This window comes from Homalodisca vitripennis, chromosome 1 (assembly GCF_021130785.1).
Source record: "Homalodisca vitripennis isolate AUS2020 chromosome 1, UT_GWSS_2.1, whole genome shotgun sequence".
Taxonomy (NCBI): Eukaryota; Metazoa; Arthropoda; class Insecta; order Hemiptera; family Cicadellidae; genus Homalodisca; species Homalodisca vitripennis.
Window position 1 is genome coordinate 45531912 of NC_060207.1, and position 26868 is coordinate 45558779.

The 26868-nt window shown below is 34.4% G+C and overlaps 2 protein-coding genes across 2 annotated transcripts in view; both read right to left on the minus strand.

The window, feature by feature from the left end:
* The window catches only part of LOC124360104, a 73800-nt gene that overhangs the window by 35490 nt on the left and 11442 nt on the right, over positions 1-26868 (minus strand). The window contains exon 2 of the mRNA XM_046813462.1: positions 178-305. Coding sequence (XP_046669418.1) covers positions 178-302 — 125 coding nt within the window. The 5' untranslated portion in view covers positions 303-305. The remainder of the gene's footprint in view (positions 1-177; positions 306-26868) is intronic.
* LOC124360618 (kallikrein-7-like) lies at positions 14240-15323 on the minus strand. Its single transcript, XM_046814385.1, has one exon. It carries the CDS (start codon positions 15272-15274, stop codon positions 14255-14257), a length of 1020 nt encoding a protein of 339 aa, XP_046670341.1. The 5' UTR covers positions 15275-15323; the 3' UTR covers positions 14240-14254.

Consider the following 26868-nt stretch of genomic DNA (forward strand, 5'->3'; position numbering starts at 1 on the left):
TTTTATATTTATTTCGTGTTTAGGAAACATTGCATCATCGTATAGATGTTCAATAGATTAGTTAGTTAGCTATTTAAAAGATACGTTTTTGAATGGTTATATTTAGAATTTAATGAAAAGTGAGTATGTGTTTACAGTGTGGGCCTGGTGTTAGTGTGTTGTATGTGGAAGCCTTACGTGGTAGTGAAGTAAGAACGGGACCGAAGATACTCCGAGCTGCAGCTGCAGCAGTCTCTCCTGCGCCTAGACCTCCAGCTGTAGTCCTGCCAGTCGAACTCACCCCACAGGCTGCGAGTTTCCATCCACTACCAACACACCACAGACTACACTCTACACAGTCACACAGAACACTTCTCTTACCTCACACAGTGGGCGTACGATAGTGCTCAAATAACGCAAGTCATTTGTTACGATCATACCATAAGAAAGACAACATTTCATTCTTACTTGATCTGAAATCCGGATCCATGAACAATAAACAGTATCAGTATGAACTGAAATGTTTGATTGTTGAAGTACAACTAAAATTAATCAAAAACTGAATTTTTGCACGCTGTATAATATTCCAACGATCTGATGAACACATACCAAGCATAAATTAAAAGACAAATATTACAAATTGCGTTTTAACAACCATCCATAATTAAATATATGACTTTTTATTTGGCTATAAAGAGGTTTCCGAACAAAGGTGTCACATAGGTTTTACTTTGCCAACTGTTATCGCAGTCATATGCAAATTAAAATATGATGTGCCCAGATTATTAATTGCCTAACACGCCCAGATTACCATGATGAACATTTGGGCTGGTTTACAACTGCCAGGGCAAAATCCGACGATGCCTTCCTTACACATCTGGACTATTCAATCAGGGGTGGTGCATAAACAAACAGCAAATGTTATATTGACCTTAAAGGATAACTTGGTTGATAGACCTACTTTCCTGCGGAAGATAGCAGTTGAATGGGTTAAAGGCTTCATTAACCTTAAATTTGAAGCCCTTCCGTGCTCACTTTAACCGCTATAGTCTGGTCTGTTGCTCTGTAGTGAGGCTATTCTTCCGACGTTGGTATGCGTCAAGTAGTGTCAACTATTCCTTCTCCTGGTGGCTATACACAGAGATCTCGGCAGAAGATGACACCAGTCTCCTCTTAACGTTACCAATAATCTTAATCACCCTGTCCACTACGGAAGGCACGTAGAAGACTTTTAGATTTAAGTCCAATTGAAGTTTTCTCAGCTTCTCGTTACAGGAAACAAAACATTGCCAGATGCAATCATCGTATGTAGTAAAAGAACAATTTGATATCCGTTAGGCCCATTCGTAAATGTTAAAAACAACTACCTTGGCTATTGTTGTGTTACATGTTACGTGCAACATCTCGTGAAATAACCGAAACTCTTTGTTCTAAACAGTGGTGAAGGTGAGTACAGAGAGACCAACTAAATATGTGCTCGACTGGGATTTGGTCATATTACTATGTTGTAGTTGGTAATATTCCTGTGTCTACTAATACAATCAAATAATTCTTGCATTTTTAAAGCTTTAGTTTAATCATTACATATACAAGCCATTTATGAACAGCTGCCAATTCTAGCTGGATGTCTGTCTGAGGAGTGTATTTACATGTAAGATTTTCTTCTATGTGCTTGATTTAGCAATCCCTGAACACTCGTGCGGGGGTCCTTATTCAGCCCCTTGACCGTGTCCATGTCCTGATTTATCACCCCTTCGATTCTATTTGCAATGGTCACAGGATCGCTGCTTTCGCTTTTCTTTTATCTTTTTTTATTCCTTCCATTACTGTAAATATTCCTTTCCACAACGTCCAAGACTTATGAGTACATTACGTAACAGTTTAGTTCATTAAATTGAATTTTATAGTAATGTTTAAATACACTTGTATTAATCCTTAATACACTAAGCACTGTCGTTGCTGTCTACAGTACACTTTTATCCCTCAAAATACTTGTCATTTCCAGTTTCATTTGAAACTCTGAGATCTAAACATATTTTCCATAAAAAGATTAATTTGGACTCTAGCGAGAATTCTAAAACAAAAATAGCCAGATCAGCCTTTTGTACCAACGAACATTTAATTTTTATTTTTATATATTAAATCGCAGATAAATGATCCATTAGCTTAGTCGAGTAAATTGCACTGACATAAGATTTATGTTTTTTAAATACATTTCTTTTCATGTATTTCAGTATTTTACAGCTAGCAACAATATATAAATCAATATATTATTTATGTTATTTAGCTACGATATAAATAGTGCTAATAAATTACTCAAATAGTGCTCTGATTACGACATACAAGTTTTTCTTTAATGCCACTGGTTATATCACTTGCGGATCTCTTCTTATCACTTTTATATCTACCAAATGTTACTTTTTTATGGTTTCCGATATTGAAAACATATATGCGGCTAAACAATATCGTGCCAATTGACTCGTTTTATTAGTTATACTATCCATATAGAAATTTATATAACGAATCTATCCATAAAGAATTGATATTTTAAATACACACATAAAAAATAATCATAATTAAATAACTGAAATCAAAATACGGAGATATGATGGCCCTAGGTAATTCAGAAGTTACAAAATATATTTTTATAATTAATAAAACATTACTTAGGAATACACTGATCCTCGAATCGCAGTGTTTTATTTTCGTAATATCAATTATGGAAAATATCCGAAACATTAGTGTTAAACACACTGAATAAGCACCCCCTTGAAATCGGAAGGTAGTAATTCAGCGTCTTGATCGTGTCCATGCGCTGAATAAGGTACTGGAGTGGCAGGAAGAAGATATTTCGGACCAAAATAAATAGTTTCAAGTTTGACCGAACTAGACATTGTGAAACAAAACGAAAAAGTGTTTCCAAATCGTTACAACCACCAAATTCTGTAAAATGCGCTCCTTCTGTTATGCTTAAACGTATTTTCCAACTAGAGTTTAACTGCAGAACCAAAACACCGGTAGTGCAATGTTCTGGGTACGTGCCGTATTGTATAGCAGGCTATATATAGCTTTGATTGTCTAAACCGCTAACAATGCCGAACATGAATAGTCGCGGGTTATGACTGTTTACTTCACTCCATACAGAAGTACTGCCAGTCAGCACTGTGATATAAATAAATGGAGATCCAGCGCTGTGAAGTTAAATAAAACAAAGATCAACCTTACTTTATACGCTAAGTATGTGCGCATCAACAATTATATTGTTTGCTAACTAAATGAGAGGTGTCTCATCATTTTAAAACTACTCATAATACTTACTAATGTTTAAATTAACATCTTAAAATTAAATACTACAATACTAGCACGGTTGACGATCAATTTATTTCTTAGAGGATATTCCTTTATCGAATCAGGAAAAAATGTGGTTGCCTGCTTAAAAATGCAAATTTTCTTACGCTTTTACATTATAACATTTATATAGTAAAACTAAAACCCTCTTTATTTGAATTCATACTTAACATGTTTTACTTGGTTCAGTCTCAGCACCTCTGAAAGCATCAACCGTTATTAGAAGGTTCAGTTCATCGGAAGTGTGAAGCGTCAAGTTAATGAGGATGGACACACAGCAGAGGCCACGTGACCTGACTACCCCAGGTACCGACTGTCCTGTATTGCACGTCACCACACCGCAACCCCTCTACCTCCACCCCTGCACAAAGCGTCACATCCCTCTCTTGTCTCTATTGTTTTGTTTCCACTTTCATTGTTTTCCGCCACTTCAGAGAAGCAATATGTCTTTGACTACTTTCCTCTAAAAGCCTCTTGACTCGTTATTGCTGGGACAAAGGACACATTTTTTATGTTCTTGACTTATATAAAACATGTTGCTTCCATTTGCTAGAATTTATCATACCTTCCTCCAGTTTTGTGAATAATGGATAAAGGAACGACATTATCAGGATGGAAATGGCTATTTATACCGTATTAATAAATAATAAATTTAATTATTTATTTTGTCAATTTACTCCAAGATCAGTTAAGTGTCACAGTCGCACTTAAGTGTCATTGAGGTTCGAAGTGAAGTTTGTCATTTCCCTGACTCATTTCCCCGACATATGATCACAATTACGGCCAAGCTGGAACACGGTCTGAATTTTACAAAGCAATCGACTAGCATTTGGCTTTGTTGTGTAAGATAAGGTGAATTTAGGCGAAAACCACTGGCAAGATGAAGATGAAAATTGAATTCAATACAAACAACCATTCCGATCACAGCATTCAATTAGGTTATATCCTAACAATCTTACATTAATTTTGTCTCTAATCTTCAACAATAAATGTATACCCGTATGTTTATAAAAACCCGAATCATACATTGATATGCCTAAACATATCTTCAAAAAAGTAAATTTACTTTCGTCTTACGTGACATTTATGGATAAGGGAATGTTTAAAAATTACAATTTTCAATAGCTTTATAATAATTCGTCATAAGCAAACAGGTATAACATATCTCCTTATTTCTTTATATAATAAGATATGCTCGTATACTTGAAGATACAACTGGTTTCCATGCACTGCACTATTTAATATTTTCAATGCAAATTGATGGATGAACGTTACCTTATTTACGACGATCGCGTTTCGACTGGTAGGATATCAGAACAGAAAATGGTCTACAGCGGAGATTGGACACGACTATAGTAAAAAAAACAGCAGAGCTCACCACCCCACGAACCGAGGATAGTTGTACCAGCAGTCGAAAATGCATTAGTCGTAAATAAGGCAACGTTCATCCATTCAGTACCGTAGAGAAAATTATTTAATACACTATATCAAAGGAAAAATTGGTAGCCTTGATATTGTTTTGACAAAAAATCACTACATTGTATAAAAAAATTCTACACTGAAATTCCATGACACTTGTACATACTTAAATATTCCCTTTAATCTAATATATCGCTACATGCTATATACTAACATTAATTTAAAGAACTGAACATTATGCTCGTAGTTAAATTATATAACAAAATAAGTATAATACATAATAATAGTAAAATATTTGTATGTACTGTAATCTAATTACAATTTGCTCATACCCCATATAACTCCCAGTCGTTAAAATAAATAAAGTCATACAGATAAATTTAATTTACTTACTAATATATAAATCTCAAATAAAATTAATGTCATAAAAATAAATATGTTTAGAGAAAAATAGCCAACTTTATGCTGTGCTATTAGGATATGTCATAAGTCTTTATTCTCTTTAATTTGTCCACATGTCTCTGTATGTTTCTTGTAATTTCTGATGAAACCAATAGAATGACAAATTGGTGGCATCCCGACGTGGTAAGGCATGATTGTAGAAACCGCAGTTGTGAGTGATAAACATTGTTTTGCCAATACACTCAATTAAAAGGTAAATATTGACCTTATTACTAGGAATAACGATCAATACATTCAAACAAATTACGGCCTATATTAATAATTAGAAATTGATCAAACTTGGTATCCGGTTAGGTAATAGGTTTTGCCTTTAAAAGTCTGTAAATTTCTTTGAACCCAAAGTTTGATCTATGTTAAAAATTTAGTATTGGCTATGGATCGATTGAATGATAATAGGATACATGCTATGCTGGGTTGTCAAGTTATTTGTAAAAGAATAGTTATTTAAAAGAATTTTGTAAAAGTTATGTTTTAAGAATTGAAAACCATCCTCATGTTCAGGAGCCTACAAGATACAATGTTAAGCTAACACAAATATGGCAATTAAATCACCAACAGAACAAGTTGTGCATTAACAGACCCACGTATATGTGCTTTGTGTAAATCCGTTAATTACTTTAAAAAAATGACAGGCTCTTGAAGTTTTAAAAATAATATATCTAAAAAGTTGACAGGATATACAAAAAGATTACTAGAGTACACATTTTTATTTTGTTTCTTTCAAATCCAACAACACTTTACAGTATGTGTAGAACCGGATATAAGATAACGAACTAATTAGTATTTGTTGATAAAATATAAAATCGAATTTAACAGTTTGTAACGCCCTTTCTTGTATTATACCTCTATGATCTGATTGCCTTCAATTAATGTTAGCTGCGACATCGTGTTATTATATTTTTACAACTTTTTGTTGACAACTAATTAGTATTTGGTAAACCAATCATCACGTGTTATAACTGCATAATACCTGATTTAAACGATTCCTTCTTTAATTTACAGTAAGATCTAGTGGTAAAATTTACGCTGGTAATATTTTACTCCTTGCTGTGGCAATTTGGATCACTAAAAAAGTCTGTATTAAAAAAATCTGGGTTATATTTGGACAGAGATAATTCCTTAAAATATTAGGTGAGAGTTCAAGAACACCTTATATTTTGAAATATTTTAACGGCCCAAAATTAAATGTAGATTTGTAAACGGATATAACAAAACAGCAAACTATATAATAATACTGAATTACCAATACCAATCGGGTATACAGTATAAATTTCATTACCATATTGGTAACAGGAAGTGGGAAAGGTTCAGACGAACAGAACGTGAACTGTCTGCATAATGGTATACACAAAAAGTCACGTGACCAGAATTCTCCAGGTATTGACTGCCAGTATTATACGTAGGCTTATCCCTGCAGAGCAGTGTCATTCCTCTTTTGTGTTTTGTTTCCGGTTTCATTGTTTCCGCCATTTCCAAGACGTAATATGTCTTTAAGTACTTTCCTCTTAACGCTTTATTGCTGAAACAAGAAATACTTCTTTCAACGTCACGATTTATATCGAACACTTTTTACCAGTTTGAGACATTTAGACACAGAGAAGAGATAATACGAAAGTTTAAAATATAAATGGATGTATCTTGATATGGAGCAAAATTTAAATATCCATTCGAAATGCTTTCATATGGAAGAATATTTTCCCATGTTTTACAACGGCTATATCTTACGACTATGACAATTATTTGGCGATGAATATATTTGAACAGTTTAAGTTGGAATTCAGGTAGATATTGTAGAAATATTCCTATTGCAATTATCTCATGGAGTTTCAGAGAGATTAAACCATTTTAGCCGATCATGGCCATCATAACAAAATCCCAAAGAAGTCGTAATCCGAACATTTATAAACAAAGGTAAATTTATAATATATGCATAAATTAGATGTATGGATATCAAATTTGCCATTATGGTGATTTTTGAATGGGTTCTGTGACCATGATCGATGAAAATGCAAAACAATCTCTCGGAATTTCCTACAAACGGAGCTTTTCTCTCTGTATTTGTTTACCGATAGTATTATATGGTTACTGATAGTAACATATGACTCTTATAGGAGGTTTCTTAGACTAATTAAAGTTCATAAAAATATATTTTTGTTATTAACATTTTTTACCTTTTACATCTTACTAGGAAAACCAAAGCTACACTTCATGATACACACATATGCCATAAAAATGAAGCTTCTTTCGGGCACAGTCTCTTACATGATAGGTGTCTCATGTAAAAACGATATTTGAACGAAATTTAAAGCCTATAAAACCGCTCTCGATCGTCGAAACATGCAGAAGAGAAAAAGAAAAGAATTACATTTTTCCTACCTGCTCTCAGCGGACATTGATTACAATCAGCCAAAAAACATATGAGTCGGTATACATGTATTTACCACCAATACATAGGCTACAAATATGTCTATAATACATATTTTAGGAGTTTTTATTATACTTTTCAGTACGTTTAATTCTTCATTTCTTACTTAATTTATGTCTTCATAACCTCCCATTCAAAAGTAAGACTTGTTTTATAAAAGGTCTCAACAATTCGGGTGGCTTCTGTCCAAAGATTGAAATTTTGTAAAAATGATTTTAAAATTAACCAAAAACAAATAAAAAAGAAACAAAGGCTTCTGATAGATAAATGTGTTTGAAAAATAATTTTTGTCTAAAGTGGGTGAAATGCAATATTTTGTTTCTTAATTTGAATTTTAAAATATCCAATAATCTCAGATTATAGAGTAATGAATACTCACACAAATTGAAGGGTTTTTTAATTAGTTGTTGGCTACTCATAGTGCTTAAAAATTTAGCTCTTTAAGTAATTTTAAATTTTAGACCGAGTACAACGAGGTAATAGTACCAGACAACACATTTCGCGTAAGGTTTCTCTAAAGCCATCACATAGCTCATTTCCATCTTGAGATGGTATGTGAACAGGCGGACAGACAGACAATCACATAGAAAATAAATGTTTACACTTCCCCTGTCGACAAGAGAAGCCTACTGAGTGACGCACGGCCAAATTCCCGTGGTTGGACATGCACCATCATCGACTTTGATATTATCTATGTAGAAATTAAGTTTGAAAACTATGCACAGTTTGAAGTCTAGAATGCATTTTGTTCTCGAGATATCCTGACAGTATAAGGAGATATTAGAGACCTTTACCTGTCTCTTGAGCGATAGGGTTTGCTAACACAGCTAACTGCTAAGTGGTTATATTAAATAGAATCATATAACGTACTTGTAGGCCCAAATATTGTAATGTTTTCCTGCTGAACAAAAAATGGCGCCCACATGGGGTGTGATTTGGCAAAGAAGCAAAACGGACACATTTTCCATGACTTTTCCCCACATGAGGTGATAAAATTCAGCCTAAAAATAGACCAGGAAGGAGTGCAGGCGGAAACGGATGTGCTGGGGCCATTAAACAAGCAAGATCGTGATGTTTCCATGTCTATTTGGGGTGGAGAGCCGCAATGGGCGCTAGGCCAGAGGCGCTTCGCGGCACGGCATTAAAGACTTGATATAGCGATCTCAGTACTGTATATTTCACCACGTGATTGTGCCGGTAAATATTTGTATCTGTATTGGCTGACAGGTGGGGTGTTTAGCGTCTTTTGCACTTCATGAGCTCCTTCACAGAATTGCTGCAACAGGTGTAAACAGTATGCTTGCAATATTCAAACAAGTTAGGCCAAAGTTAGGCTACTATACTCGGGACTGGTAAAACTGCACAAGGTTTCTATTTATAAGTGGAAAGACGTATTCAGTTTTATTTATAAGTGAGTTGTGAATTTTAAAAAATACTTTGAAGGAAGAAACACTTTACAATATTTCCCTAGGCGTCTATTCAGTCTTTTCGTATGGTAAATGTAAGTTCTGCCACACATCTGCTACCGTTCTTTATTGACTCCACCCATCACAGAAGCCTTGACTGGCTAGACTGTGACGGGTGGTCATATCCGCTAAAGATCTGGTTAAACTTGAGAGACTACGGCTTCGCTAACAAGACAGTATACCCATGATTGAGATCCCACATAAACCTCGTAAATCAGAGTTTTACACATACTCTATGGAAAATTGATGTAAGACATTTTCTACAGTTTTTTAATCCTTAAAAAATTGAGAAGTGATACTTAGGACGGTCATTTCCTGTACTGTACCTAAGTAGTTTATAAATGAATTGATTGTCTATAATAATGTACTTAAGTAATGAAGTTTTCAATCACAGTCAGTTCCTCATATGTGTATTTTTTTAAGATTTAAAATTTCACACGTATTTTATAAACAATTGAATCTTTATATCCTTTGTCCTAATTCTCTAGCTTCCTTCAGTAAAGAAATTCAATAAATATTAATTTTTAATGAGAGTAGAAGCAAAATTTACGTTCATTGATCTAAATCGAAAATGATTTTTAAACAATGTATAATTGTTTAACGATTTTCTTTTCAAGTCAAGTTAACCTGCTCTATAAACTTTATTTTAGATTATTTTTAAATAAAATATATATATATATATATATATATATATATATATATATATATATATATATAAAACAGAAAATGTTTAAAACTAAGATAAAAGCTGTGGAGAGCCATCTCCAGCCAGTAAATGTTACACCGAATCTTACTGAAGCCGAGATACTCAAAGAAGTTAATTGTGTAAGCAATGTTTCGACGCGGTAAGAGCCAGAAGACTGAGTGACCTTTGGCCACTTCTTATTGCAGAAAATTATCCAAAGGGAGGGGGAATCTCGATTTTTCTGAAAAACAACTTCAAGTTCACCATTTTTTCAATCTTGGAAACAGTGGAAAAAGATTTCAAAGCTGTCGGAATCAAAATCAACATGAACAACTAAATAACAATCGTTCTAGGTATTTACAGGTTTCCCAATGGAAGCGAAGATATTAGCCTTTCAAAATTAAAATCTTTTTTGACAGACCTGACCAACCCTAAGCTGAATTTTGTCCGCATGTACATAGGGCTCTCTTGGTCTAAGAAAGAACTCCATTGATTTTAGAATATAATTATTTATCAAACATAAAACCCATTTTACAACATAATATAAGAAACAATAAACATATCAAATACAAACTATTAAAAGTAAAAGGGCAGTCCGTCCATGTGATAACGCTTACGTTACATTATATCGGGTCCTATTTTCATTCACATCGGTATATTTTATACTTGATTAAATAGCTATAAAATATTTATTTTTAAAAGTATTAATTATTTTATTATACGTTGTTTCCTAAAATTTATATTTTCATAAATTACGGTGAATTTTTCCTTCCATGAAATGCTAAAAATACGCATACAATAAATTTAGCCTTTATTGACTTAATAATATAATTAAGTTAGGAAAACAAAACTTTTCATGCAACATTTTTGGCGTATTTAAAGAATAAAATATAGTTGATTTTTGGATTATTCCCAATTTTGAGCTTGGAACCCAATATACAGTATAATTATACAACGTATAACTATTTATAAAATATCCTGTTGTTTGTGTTGTGTTATTGGCGAAAGTAGACACTAAGTACTATTCATATACAGTAGTGACTCAGAAGTGAATGCAGTTGTAGGATAATGAAATGGCGGTATCGAGCAGCAGGCGGGCAGGGCGGTCTCCCAGACATATATTCTGATTTCTCAGAGGACAGGGGACTTTGTCTCGGCAAGTCTGTAAAGGATTGACTAAAGCCCACCCTAATGGACGACATCGCAGAACGACTATTATTAAAGCGTCGTTCCATGCTGTAGGTGTTCTTTTCTCCAATGATGTGATTGTGTGTTTTTACTAGCAAGACGGTGAAATTATAGAGGAGATTACGTCACCAACCTTTACTGTAGAACCTTCACTGTTTATACCACTTTTAAATTGAGGGAGCTGTGAGAAACAAGGGAAGGGCTCTCTTAATCAAAAATGTGTCGCCATTTTGTCCATTCCACGTCATCATATGTCACTTGAGGAACTAATCCTGAATCGTGTTGAGTTTTTCATTGAGGGATTTGGTTATTTCCTACAGTGATAAATATATACAAGTATTTTATTGGTTATGTAAAGTCTCCACATACAAGGTAGGAGTACACTACACCACGTGTTGCGTAACAGAGGATTCGCTGAGGATGCATGGACAATTGCTACATTTAAATTTATAGCTGATTTTATTTCCGAGATATCCTTGAGACAATGATACAGAAAAGTAATATTTACATCCTCCGGCAGACAAAAGAGACATTTTGAGTGAGTCGGCCTGTTGAGTAATAGGCTTCAATGACAAATTTATGCTTGGAGACGCACCACAATATTATAGCTCTTTCTTGTCTACGTATAAACGAAGTTTGATGCAAAATTTAAAGTCCACAGATGAAGTCTCTCTAGAGGTATCTTGCCTCGTGATAGAATCAAATCTTGCCTCGTTCATTTAGTTAGGTTCCATTGTAGCCTTCAAATAATAAACGTCTAATCACCAATTTATCAATATATGATGCATGTGTTGGAGTAGCTAGACTGTATGCGTTTATATATCACATGTTGAACCTCATACTATTGCACTCCGTTTGTTTGCAAATAGTTTAATTTTGCTCTTTCCTCGTGTTAAACTAGGTTACCCACAAGCCCATTGTAAAAGTGTTTGCTAACACTCAGCTAAATAACCATCATTGTATTCGGTGTTTCCTAAATAAACATGAAGGAGCATTATGGAAAATTCCAAGACCATAGGTAAGTTTTTTCTTGTGATATCGTGCTTACAGACGTACAGATATACAGACAGGCAGACATACAAAAATGTAGTTTTTTAATTAAACAAAACAGAATGTAACAAAACATTTCAATTGTTACTTACAATTTGTTGTAGTATATACACCTGTAGTTTTATCAAAGTTTAAGAAAATGACGCATTTACTACATTTGTGCCACATATTAAATGCTTTATAAGTAAAGAGTGCGTATCAGATTTTGTTGTCTGATAAAATAAACAACAGATTTTTGAAAAATAAACATTTGGCGAAAGTATTTTTAGTTCAAATAATCTTTAAATCTCAATATTTTTTGATTAAATAGTTGCTAATGCATTTATCATTTAACCAATAGACATCCAAAACGGTTAAAATTTAATTTATTTTATAATTCTAGGATGGTTTCATCAGTATATAAATTATTTATTAGTATATAGAACACCAGTTCAGAAATTAATAGATTACTAGAAACAAGGAACAACAGACTGTTACACAATAATAATAATTAGTTATACAGTTTTATTTATTTTATAAAACACGTAATCCTAAAACCCTTACTACAATATTGTGGATGTGTCATAATTTTATTATTAGTTTCAAAAACAAACGAAATAAAAAATCAATTAAAGTGTAATGGCAGAGATCTGCCTCTAAAAATAACACATGAAAAGAAAAAGTGGCAGTTTAGAGTCAGAACCTTCACCTTACTTTCCGCAAGTCAGGAGGGTGCTTTATGTGGCAATCCCAGGCCTCCTGTAAACCGCTTACATATGACATTATATTTTCTTTTGATTGAACGGCTTCCCTTATTTCCGCTCTATTCAGATGTTGAATCAGAACTAAATTTTTATGTTCCTACCGTTTCCTGAAGATACAGGATTTGATAATTACATTTATTAGATGAATTCAGCTAACATTGAAAAATTAACGTTAATGAGTTGTTGTGCTAACAAAATAGTAGGAACGTATCCAATCACAGTTATCAGCCAATATTATCAATATTTCTGACCTGATGCATTTTACGTAGGGTGAACTCATACAAAATACGAAACATTTGTTGGTGTATGAATAATACATCTCTAAAGTTTGTTCCCGGAATCAACCCACCATGATGTTCATGAATACATACGAATACTGTAGGCTAGTTCATAATAACTTACAAAACTATATAGAGAAATTCTACAAATCATAGAAAATGTACATCATCTGTTTTACGGGAACATTGTTCTCTGCCCCACGATCCGATGGCCAGACCTAGGAGCTTCAATTTTTGATGACTGACCCCATGGAGATATCTTAACTTGGATTGTTTTAAGCAGATTTCATTTTACAACTAGTCATATTTTACATCAATTTAACAAGTTTTTTCTATAATACGTGTTTGTCTATAATTATTAATTCCTTAACCTTCGTATATTTAAAGTTCCACTGCACTGCGAATAGAGTAATTCCGTTACTATGAACTAATCTATAAAGCATTGTTTCTTACTATTTATGATTATAAAATCACCCTCAAGTTAATTAATGATTAAAATTCCGACTATTACGTATTGCGAACACATAACGTAGCTATGGTAGGAAGGGTTGATGCAATTGAATTTTGTGTTTAGTTCTAGTTCACCTTCCTTTTATTGCAGCGTCTGGTATCTGACGCTGTCTCAGACTCGACTCGGAATCTGAAGCCATGTTCGTCTAAAGAGATCCAAAAAAAGTTGACGACGATGAAGCTCAAAACGAAACATTTACATCGTTTCGACATCAGAGACACCTATAAATAGGTGAAATGGTAGTCTCATTGTCTCATCAGGTACACAATTGAATAAATAAAAAAATCAATTCAAATTCAAAATTTAATTTAATTAACCCTTCCTACCATAACTACGTTATGTGTAGAAAACTCGGTTGCTCCACCGTGCTTAGATATCGTGTCTATCACATCGTAGTGCACTCAAGTGTGTACCTGATTAGACAACGAGACTACCACTTCAACTATTTATAGGTGTCTCTGATGTCGAAACGATATAAATGTTTCGTTTTGAGCTTCATCGTCGTCGACTTTCTTTTGATCCTTTCATACAAAAATGATTCCAGATTCCAGGTGTAAAGTTTGAGAAAGCGTCAGATATCAGACGCTGCAATAAAAGGAAGGTTAACTTGAACTAAACTCAAAATTCAATTACGCATTTAACAAAACATATACTTAATCGTAATTAATTAATCCCATCACAAATAAAATAATATAGCATTTCATAAAATCCACTGAATTGAGACAACATATATTATGAAAATCATTTGTGGTGCTGACATACTAGCATGGCTTCTCCACTCCCAACACTCTTTAGAAAAGTGGGTTCTATTGAGTGTCCTGACGTGCGAATATATCCATCGTGCATGGTTGCAGACTTCTGTGAACATGCTCATCGTGTTCTTGGAGCCACACTTAGGCTTCTCTGCTCCAAATTTGCACTTGTCAATATTTTTCACATGCATTATAAGAGTGTTGACCCCCACTATTTTCCCGTCACAGACCAACCCCCCACCAGAATCCCCCCAACATATGCCATAGTCTTCTTCGGGCATGGAGCATAACCAGTCAGAAGTACCGGTTAACTTTTTTAATGTTCTGCGACACTTGCACATTGAAACCAGGGACCTTTGAGTTTTCCTCGTAAAATCTAAATTTGGAGTAAGTTTTTCCGAGTAAGCCAACCCAAACGCCGTCGTTTTGCAAGAAACATAATCCTTTTCCACCCACGGTTGAGTCGCTATAGGTATGGTCCCAATGACGCTTGATAATTTAAAACGAAACTTTACCTTTATTAGAGCGATATCGTAGTAGGTCTCAAGGTTCTTGTATTTTGGGTGAGTTAAAGCCGAGAAACTATTAGACGTTTGGGCTCCTTCAGGCATCGAGGCCATTCCTGTAAGTTCCCCCAGTGAATTACCTCCAGCGTAGATTAGGAACGCGTGATGTCTCTCGCAACTCAAGTCATTCTTGTAGAGGCAATGCGCGGCAGTCAGAACCCAGTCAGGGGTCAGCAGAGAGCCTGAGCACAATCCTTCCTGTATCATGATCCCACCGTAAGTATTCGTCTTCACAACCATCACAGCGTACGGATTGTCTCGGGGTGTTGTAACTATAAGCGCGTCTTCACGAGCCTTTTGGCTAAACTTGTACGATTGGTTGACACTGGGTATTAAGGTCGATTTAGAGTTAGCATTTGTAAACCAAATTAATAATAGACACAATTTTGCTAGTAAATCCATCTAACCTAACAATAGATTTTGAGGGTCACGTTGAAACCACGTAATTTGGATTTGTAAACATTTACAAAATACTAAATCAGCTGTATAATATCAAAACATTTAAATATTAATATACTTAAATAAAAAGTTTGAAAACCCAGTTTAATAGTTTAAACCGAATTTGGCACCATGTCATTTTTATATACTGTGCAAATTGTTAAATAAAATTGTATACAGAATGTTTTTGCCTTTCTGTCTTTGGACTTTATTCTTTGGTATTTCCTTTGCCAATGCCAATGGTGCAGTGTAGCGGGTACAACGGTTTTTACCAAGATAACCAGATTATGCAACGTCGAGCGTGGTTGCTTCTTGCATTGGTGACCGTTTGCAAGGGGCATTGGATGGCCAAAAACAAATTCCAAGAATGCACTTAATTTATCGTAGATTGTAATAATCCATTTTGAAAATAGTTTTTTTATTTTTTCTATTTTTTCCACTATTGTCAAGATATATTAAGTTGCTGTATATCTGCGACACGTATTGATATAAACAAATTAATCGTCAGTAGTAAAATCCCCAAACTAATGACGAGGGACCACATCCTGGCCTATAGATTCAGGACTTTTTACTCACCGTAGGTTGATGTTGGTCTGTCGCTGGTAATTTGTTTACCATGCAAACCAATCATGTTCATCTCGTGTGACATAATCATTGAAACAAAGACAGTTGAGCAGAAGCAATAACCTATTCTGTGGCACGACATTTTTGTAAAGCATTACTCCCGAGATTTTATCCCACATTTCATAATAACTCAACTGTCCCGCTTTCAAAACACCGTCTGTGTAAAGTAAGCCTAACAAAGTCTTAAGTTTCACTACATGTAGTCTTTCCTGTCTCTACGAAAACATTGAAACTGGTAAAATAAATTGAGTAGCAATAAATTACGTGTGACTGATTTGTTAGCTTCAATTGCATTTATATATAGTTTTATATTTCTCGTAGAACTCTATTTAAATTTTATATATGATAATGTTATTCATTATTTTCTGTGGGTACAGTAAACAAAGATATCCTCCTATTCCCATAACTGTATATTTAATAATAAAAACTGATTTGAAAATTCTTTATTTCCTTAAACTTATACGACTAACATAATTATGTATAACATAATTTTACAGGCCAATATATTGCTACTACTAGTCTACTTATACTATTAGCATAACTACGAGTATTTATGATTACATCAGTTTAAAAATTTCCACCTTTTTGAGGGCTAGCATGGAAGGTTGTTTATTAAATTCAATGTAATTTTAGATCACGTGTCGTAGTTACTTAATTGTTGGAACAAGATAGGGAAGACACATTTTTAGAAGAGGATATTTCTTAATTAATTAATTATAACCAAGGATTATCAAGAGAAACGTAGAGTACAACCACTATACTCGATTTGAGTCAAAAGTTCCCTCAATCGAGGTACAAGTAGATCTTAAGTGAAGTGGAACCCCACTAGAACAAGCACTCAGCTGTTACCATAACATACGTGCCGCTCCTCCACAACATACACATGCCTGAGCTTATCTCTATGACCAAACGATATTTGGGCACATTTTGATTAAGTGGATATCGTGTTAAGTATTATTCCTAAGTAATTTAACAACAGGTGTCTTTTGTGCGTTATTTATAACATCATGCTGAAGAGTATTGATGTATATTCAGTATATGTGTGAACAGTAATGTACATAGTGCTGTTTCTTTGAAACAACTAATGGTTTTTCAATATAGATTTTTGAAAAGGAATCAAGCACGTATTTTTATAAAAACTGGTATTGTACAAACAGTTGATATATTTTAGAGAAGAAGCCAAACCGGTAATGATATTCTGGCATATGACTGATTAAGTATAAAAATTTCAAAAAGTTATGAGGTAAAATATATCTTGCGTCAGAAAAAAAACAAGATAAATCCTATAGCAACACATTTGGCCACAGTCACAGAATTTAAACCAAACAGAAGAAATAAATATACTAAACTAAGTACCGTAATATTTATATTTACTAGTGTTTGCAAAATATATAACTATAACTTAATCATTCTTGTGAGTAAGGCCTCACAGTACGCTATGCCTTGCAGGTGTTTAAAGGTCACATGTTTTCATATATTGATTGCTAACAACGGTTTTACAATATAAATAACGCAATCTCTAGTTGAGAGATCTCGGGGAGGTCCCAAAACAGGAATAACAACCAAAGTGACCCAGACAAGCCAGATTATATACGAACATAATTAATACTATACTTCCAGGAATCTTGATATTTGTGAATGAGATAAATATAACTGAAATGACACGAATGGACAGAGGAGGTCAGTGAACGCCCAGTATATTTAGAGGGTTATTTTTACTCACTAGAAAATGCTGCTTTCTAGAGACAGAAATTGAGCCCTAATGGTTTTAACATCAACACTAGCAATCTAATCTAGTTAATTATAAATTAGCATCTAGTTTACTTTAATTGTTAATAATTGTTTTTGTTCTCATCCTGATATCTACTCCTTTCTTCGGCACGTTTCCGTGCCATATAATCCAAAAGTGCACAATATTATTTCAGTGAACGTAGTGTAATTACATAAACATTAACTGATCATATTAGTTAAAATTTCAAGTTAAAATTAAATTAAAGATCCAACCAAACATTCGTTGGATTCGATTTTTAGAAAATATTACACGTAACGTAATCCAATTATCCAAAGCCAAGAAAAATTAAGACTATAATGTATATCCTTCACAGCTATGAATAAAACCTATGTGAGCAGTAAACGCAGTAACACAACCGGACTCATTGTTTTTTCCAATAGGAACGAAAACTTTACTATTGTGACAGAATGACTATTTTGGTCCCGATGTAAATTGGAACACCATGTCTTGATATAACATATTATAGAAGCAGATTGTCGGGGAGACGTTTATTTTTACGAAGTAAATTTAGACCTGTGTACCGGTGATTTAAATTTGTTTTTAAAAGAGAAAAGGGTTTCATTTGATTGGTTTAATATCAACTTCTGTGCTGATGCTCTACTGCACTAAATCCAAATTTGTCTGAAGACTCAGTTCGAATCAACAAATATGAGAGTATCAGCAAACTCCCAGAATTAACTCACTGGCTCTCACTTTCAGGGACTACAAGAAGATTATTCCTACAAAACAGTGGCGTATTCAGATTAGTAATGTGTAAACCGCGGTGATAAATATCAAAATATTATAAAAAGATTGAATTTTCATATACCTTTATCGTAAGTTACATTTATGATAACATGGTTCTGTAAATAACAGTAAATATTATTAAGGTTAATATTAAACCGATGACACTAACAGATTAAACTATAAGATTAACAAAAAAAGTGGACTCTGCAAACGTACCATAGTCTGAAACAGATGTTTTCCATTAACACTTACACTGCGACACTAGTCATGTACCGACTTTAGGACAGCCGGTATAGCAATAAGTTGTGTCCACCGCAGTCAATGTATTAATAATTTCAGACTCTGATTAATAGAATTCAGATATCCTGAAGTGAATATCTAGATAATTAAAACTGAGCTGATTCAAAACGGCTGTTTCTTATCCAAGGACATCTGATGTGGAGCTTCACTTACATGTTCGTACAAAATCAGTGTACGTATGCCGTTCATTTTGGAATGGTTGAGCTGAGAAAGACTTGTAAGAGATCGGATCAGTAGTTTTAATTTAACAAATAAATACAGTACTGGTCATTTAACGTATACATTTATGTCTGAATTCAAAACCATTTAATGATTCTGATTTAACTATGGACCTGTAGAGATGATGATCTCTTGACTATTACCTTCTTAAGAATGCTATAAAAAAACACCTTCACTGTGACACTGATAATATGTACCGACTTTAGGACTGCGGGGATATAAGTAAGCTGCGTCCAACGCAGTCAGTGCGTCAAAAGAGTTTCCCATTAAAAAATATAAACATTTCCTGTCTCTCTTCTTCTCTGATACCTGTCGTATTACATGTTCAACGCACCTGTTTCATGCATTAACATGGTTGGTTCCTTTTCTAACTAAAAACAAGTCTCAGTTAAATGCTTGAGCTTTTTTGTCGTACATCTAATTCTGAGGTTAACTTTGAATTTGGTAAGTCGGTGAATTGCTATACATTAGTTTGTTTTTAATTTTCGTATTGCTTATCGTTATATTTTCATATTTTTTGGACCTAACATATTTTTTGTGTTTGTGCCAATTGTAGAAACATAATTTTCTATTTTTGTAACATATAAAAAAGTCAAATATCGAGAACCTGTTACCTTTCAAATCAGCGGCAGCGGAACGAAATGTTTCTTGTGGGTCAGGAAAAAACTAGGAGGGTCCTCCCCCGGGAAAGTTTAAACCTGATGTTCTGAAACAAGTTTTTTTGTCAAAACTCCGTGTTTTATTAGTTTGAAACGTGGATGATTTTCCTCACACACAGGGGTTTTTTTAAAAATGTTTGGAATTTAAGTTTATTTCTTCAAATTAAAATATATTGAGAAATATTAAACCAGTTTATAGCCACATATAAAAAAGAATCAATAGCACAACCATGTTACCTGTAAGAAATATAGCCACAAACAAATATTTTATTCTTGTAGTTCCCAAAAACCAATGTACGAGTTTCAACTTTACTAGTAAATTGCGATTAGCTGATCATTTACACTTCTAGCAACATCTTTATGTGTGAACAAGATGGCAAGATGATACAATCTCCTTAGTACATTGTTTTTCAAGGCAAAAAGGTTATTTTAGCACAGGAACAGGGTTACAGGAAACATATCCATATCCACTGTTCGTTTATTCATTTTGCTTTAAAGTTCGTGAAACCTCTTATCTGTCATAAATGCTGTTAAACGAGATTTCACACGATTACCTTGGACAAAGACATGGAATATGTTGATATCACTTATTTCCAAGGAAGTTCCAAAAATCAAGACTTGGATTCCCAAGCGAAAGGGTTCTATAATTTTTAAAAAATTAGCAAGCAAATCGCTTTAAAGATCTGAGATCTTCTGTTTTGGTCTTCAAAGACACTTAAGATAGATTCATTAAGTAAATCGACTGCTTGTAAAGATTTTAATTTTACTGTCCATCTTGTGAGTAATGAAGGTTTTAGATACGTGTTTTTATTCGACCAGGATTGTTATTCTATTTTATAATGAAGTATAAAAGTCATTTCTTTTGGCTGAGTTTTTTTAATGAAGGTCATGGAAATTTTGTAGTTCATTGTTGAATTCTGGTACAGCCTCAGTAGCACCAATAACAGCTACATTCAATGAATGATTAAAATGCTGCACGTGATTCCAGTTCATTTATTCGATCCTGAGTCCTCTCATGTGCCCTATCATACTATCAGTCCAATCATAACACTGGACACGGCAGTTCAAAGTTTTATTTAACTCCTTAGTTTCCGCATCACCTCAAAAGCTAGGATCTCTATTATTCATTTTGGTTCTCGTGAGGAAGCCACGGTCTCTTTCTTAGTAGCCATTAGTAGCTTTTAGTTCAGAGATATATTTTGCCCTCAACTGCAAAAGGTCCTACAAGTACCCCTTTACTGTCAGTGTGGCCTTTCAATGCAAGAGTGTGAGTGTCTAAATATCAATCGAAGATACAATTTTGATAAGAGATTTTTATGTATTCAGCATTTTATAACTTTCTTGGCTAGATAATGGGGCTGAAATTGGAGTCACTGGAAATGTCGAAGCAGAAATGGTGTCATTAGGTCTAAAGTTGACAATTAATTGCTATAAACTTGACGATTGCTATAACATTGTTTTTATGTTCTACGCAATAAATAATTTATTATTATTATTATTTATTATTATAGTTATGACTATTTTGTACTTCCACTTGTTAGTGGAATTTTACATCACACGCCTTTATTTATGGACGTGTCAATTTTAGTTTTCTGACTAATTTGTGATAAATAAGCTCTCAATAACTTGTAAAAAAGCGTAACACTATCACTTAAAGAACTGAAGTAAAGAAATAACTCACAATAACGATTAGCACGAGTAACGATGCAGTTAAAGTTTGTGGGTTAGATATCACTTCGCGTCGCGCCAGTGTCAATTATCCGCGTGGACCGTGCAAACCTTTGCCGTTCGCCATGCAGTAATGAGAGTGGCTGAAACGAACTCACGTTATTCTAAAGTCAAAGAATATTCTTGACAAGAACTAGGTTTTAAAATTGGGTTGTAAGTATTCTATCAGATTGGTAAATTAATTTGATACAATAAAATATATGGCAATTTAACTTGGAAAATTGCATTTTGTTTTATTGACCACCAATAGCTATTTAGCTTTTTTTCATAATCATACGTGAATGAAACTCACGTGAATGTTTCACTCTACGTGAATAAACTAATTTCATTTTACGTTCAACTAACTTTCTATGCTTGATCCCCCTAACCAATGCCAATGTAAATAGTACGACAACAGAAAATTATGTAATATTTTTCTTTATAACTGAAAAAAGTAAAAACACCTTCTTTCATCTATCTGTAACTAAACGTAACTAGATTACGATAGCAATTGATTAATACAGACGTATGAAAAATGAAATCGATTTGTAGGAGAAAATAGAAGTAGGAGCCACTATTGTTCGGCTGCGGAACACTCAACAGGATGGCCGTGGCCAGAAGCACACCTGTGTGGTCGATCTTTCAGCCCCGGGCCTCAGGCCAACCCGTGTCTCCCCGGCACTGGCTCGTGTAGTTTAGTCGGAGTCACCACAATCATATACAATATACAATCATAGAAAATTCATGGATATTTATTTTTTGCCCTCTAAATGGCACACGTTAGACATCCGGCTTATTAAGTCGGCGCCTCAGTGACACCTCTATATTACGTTACTTCTCTAAAAGTACATATTACTCAATTGGGATTTACATTAATGATGTTGCAAAGAGGAAAAGTCAAATCTTATACAATTACTAATAGTTACCAGCGGTTTCCACACGAAATTCCTTGTTGAAAACAGTACACTACATTCACGAATTATTTTTCTATCACATTCTAAACACTCCTGAGATAATTGATAGTCACTCAAAGCTATTCCAATCTTCTGATTCATTTTAGATTTAAGTTGAAAGAACAGTGCTTTGGACACTGAAGTCGTAGAGTTAAAACAGTTTTTATAAGATTCTAATTTCTCTCCAACATTCAATGATAGTTATTGAATTGCTCCAACGATTGCAGTAACAATTGAACTATTTTAGGCTAGTGTGGAGGAATCCTTAAGTTAAAGACAATAGCAATTAATGATATAATGCATGGTAGGATTCTGTGCAGTTTAGGAATGTAAGTAAGCTTTTATTTTGTTATGTACTGTATTATGTTAGTGTCCACTGTTATCAGCTTCAATTGACAAGCAAAGTTGCTAATGGCTCTATATTTTACTTTGCGTGTAGGTGAGTACTTTTGATTAGAAATAATTATATTTTCTTCGCTATGGTTGAGTTTGCCATGCTGCCACGATCAAGAAAATATTAAAAAAAGTGTATACTTATAGCCATTGTAATATACATCCGGCCTAAGATATTTGTGGTGACACAGTTGAGTTTGTTGGCAAGAAAATATACATATAGCCTATAAAGGTCTGAGAAGCGTACTTCTTACAAAAACATCTAAGTTGGGTTTTGTAAAAGTCTTTATATCTGTAGCAAAGTATAGATAGTAACATTATCTTTAATTCCTGCATTACGCTAGGCCTACTAATTAAGCTGCATACTTAATATTTGCTAAACATTTCAGTTAAAAGTATATTTTACGAAAACATCCAATTTTTATATCTGGATAACCTCTGTGCTCCAAAGTGATTACAGAAAATATTGAAGTAAGAAGTGTTGTAATTTTTATATGTGTATGCTTACTCTATGCTTTCAAGGCTATAAATATCAACACTTTTAAAAGCTACTTAAATTAATTAAACATATGATTGTGTTGTAATATTGTAATGTTGATGATTATAACTTCGTCTTTGAAATCTGCATTCACTGCTGATCAAAAACTGTACAATAATTTAATGTTTTCTAAAATTTAAATGTAAACAAATGTTTCTGTCTCTTTGATGAACTACAGCTGAATGTGTTAACAGCTGTTAAGTATCAGTTCACTTTGTATTATGTGTCTTAGCGCAGCCTGTCGGATCAAATATAAAACACTCCAACATCAATAACAATTTATAAATAAAAATTAATTAAATAAACCATATAAATTGGAACAAATTGAAAATCTAAACCATTCTCGAATCCCCTTCAACACACACAAAACATTTCGTCAAAATCGGTCTAGCCGTTTAGGAGGAGTTCAGTGACATACACACGCACTTTTCTTTTATTTTTAAATTCTTCTATATACCTAGTGCCAGCTGGTGGCTGCAACAGCTGTCTCGAACCTCGTATTTATTGCACAACTTTGGTTTTATTTGTTGTCTTGTCGGAACTTATCAGTAGTTTAAAAGTTTATGAAGTTATTTACATTAAGGACAATGTATTAAAACTGTACGAATTTAGAACAAAGCAAAACATTAAAATAATGTTTTATATATAGGCAACTTCGAGTTCGATGATGGCGCATATCACTGTATGGAATTTGGCTGATCGTTAGCGAACATTTTCATATTGATCTTATGGATAACCAAGATGGCTAGGAGAAAATCGCAGGATAAATACATTTGTAAACAAACTCAGTACAGTAATATGGCATTTTAACATGTGACAGTAACTCATATAGCCTAACTAATAGAATTAAATGTTATATAAACTTAAAATTGTGCATAAAGTTTTAGCGAAACCTGTTAAAGATTAAAATTTTTGCTTGAGAGCTTCATATCTACATAGGCAACATCGAGTTTGGTGATAGTGCATGTCACTATATGGAATTTGTGTTAGCGAATATTTTTACATTGGTTTTGTAGATAACTATGATGGCAACCATAAACACATATTTTTGTAATCAAACTTAGTAAAATAATATGAGATTTTTTTTAAATCAATCTGTGACGTAATTTATAACACGTGCACTCGTAGTATAACTACCTCTGATTACAACATCATCTTTAGGTGACTTGGTGTGTAGACCGTTATTATTTACAAACTTCTATGGAACACACCTTAGATAAAAAAAATGTGAATGTATCATGTGGCATGATATCATGAGAAAGATTTAATTTGCAGACTTTAAATTTTGCATAAAAATTCCTGTCTACATGGAAAAGAATAGGAATGGAGTTATAGATTATAAACGTGTAACTATTATGGTGCATTTCCAACCATGGAATTTATGCTGGTGTAATTTCATTGTTGTCTGCCAGGAGTATGCAAAGATGTCATTTGTCCATTTATTTTTATAATTGTCCTCAGAAGATTTTGAGAATAAAATAATATATACACTTGAAATTCTGCTTGCAACCTTATCGAAGCATGTCATGATCTGTGATATGGCTTACATACCTTGAAATATGATACTATTGAATTATTGGTTGTGGCTGAAGTAATCGTTAGAAAAAAAGAATCATCAATAGCACGTATATAGCACAGCTTCCTACAGAATATTTTTGTGCCACTTCGTTGATTAACACAACGCTAGTACCAAAACTGAATTATTTCTACTAAAAAATTAACTAGATATGTTAGACAATATTTTGCGGCCGTGAAAATAAATCCCTTAACAAAGAAATTATTCCTGATGAATACTATTTATTTGTTTATAAGGATTGCAGTTTATTGTCTGAGTGAGGTTTAATATCTGCACTAATGTCGCTCAAGCCCATCCATTATCTCTAATGTCGGTACACATTAAAGTGCTGTGCTGTACAGAGGCGAGCTGACCATTCCGCACTTCACACAGCGCTACTCTGTGAAAGGATTGTAATTGTTGAGATACTGAATGGCATACAGCAGTTTATTTTGTGAGTGAGGCTAACATCTGCACTAATGTCGCTCAAGCCCTTCCATTATCTCTAATGTCGGTACACATTAAAGTGCTGTGCAGTACAGAGGCGAGCTGACCATTCCGCACTTCACACAGCGCTACTCTGTGAAAGGATTGTAATTGTTGAGATACTGAATGGCATACAGCAGTTTATTGTGTGAGTGAGGCCAACATCTGCACTAATGTCGCTCAAGCCCTTCCATTATCTCTAATGTCGGTACACATTAAAGTGCTGTGCTGTACAGAGGCGAGCTGACCATTCCGCACTTCACACAGCGCTGCTCTGTGAAAGGATTGTAATTGTTGAGATACTGAATGGCATACAGCAGTTTATTGTGTGAGTGAGGCCAACATCTGCACTAATGTTGCTCAAGCCCTTCCATTATCTCTAATGTCATCAGTAATTCTGTTCTCAAGCACTCGCCCTTGAAGAAATGGGGGTTTTCCAACTTTCCAGCCTGGTTTTCCCGTGATCTAAAGAACTTAATATTTCTGAAGAAAGCTCTCCACAAGGAATATAAGTCCACGCGATGCGAAGTAACATACCAGCGTTTTGCCGTAGTAAGAGCTCAATGCAAGGCCCTAGCCAAGGACTGTTTCACGGCGTATGCAGATCACATCCAAGAAGTCCTCCTGTATAATCCAAAAGTTTTTTGTCATATGTAAAGAATCTCAATCGCAGTGGCTCTACTCCCACAACCCTTAGATTGGACGGAATAACGTCAACTTCAGACCAAACTGCAGCTGATCTCTTTGCTGACTTCTTCTCTGCAGCTTTCAACCATGATGATGACGTTGCTGATGATCCCCCGTTCACCCCTCCATCCTTTGCCTTATTATCATCAATAGTACTCAATGTTCCTGAAGTACGGCAAGCTCTACTTAGTCTGGACGATTCAAAGGGATGTGGACCTGACTTCATACCTTCCTGAGCCATTAAGCATATTTGTAACCTCCTTGCTTATCCACTCACCAAGATGTTTAATAGATCATTATTCACTGGAGTCTTTCCTGACGCACTCAAGAAGAGCTTTATTGTTCCTATCCACAAAAAAGGTCCCACAGACGACATAAAAAACTACAGACCTATTGCTATCTTGCCTGTTCTTGCCAAAGTATGTGAGGGGCTAGTTCTCAGTAGAGTTGACTTTGCAGTTTCCCAGATTATCACCCCCCGCCAACATGGATTCCGACGGGGCAGATGCTCTGCTACCAACCTCATGGTATTCCAATCCGACATTATTGACGCTTTCAACGATCACAAGCAGGTGGATGTCATTGAGCTTGACTTCGCTAAAGCTTTTGACCGCGTTGACCATTGCTTACTTGTAAGGAAACTGGAGGTTTGCGGTTTTGGTGGGGGTTTGCTTCGGTGGTTGTCCAGTTACTTGTGTGGACGAATCCTCCAGGTTCGCTATAATGGTTCATTGTCCAAGACCTTTATTACCACGTCCGGAGTGCCCCAGGGTTCCCTACTTGGTCCAGCATTATTTAACATCTTTGTTCACGACGTCACCTCTATTATAAAGTGTGGTTGTTTGTTATTCGCTGATGACCTGAAACTTTATCAGAAGATTGCATCGGTGGATGACCAGGACCTGCTTCAGACCCAAAT

What these genes read in the sequence shown, in the direction of transcription:
- LOC124360618 (XM_046814385.1), bottom strand. Translation starts at nt 15,274, where the DNA reads ATGGATTTACTAGCAAAATTGTGTCTATTATTAATTTGGTTTACAAAT.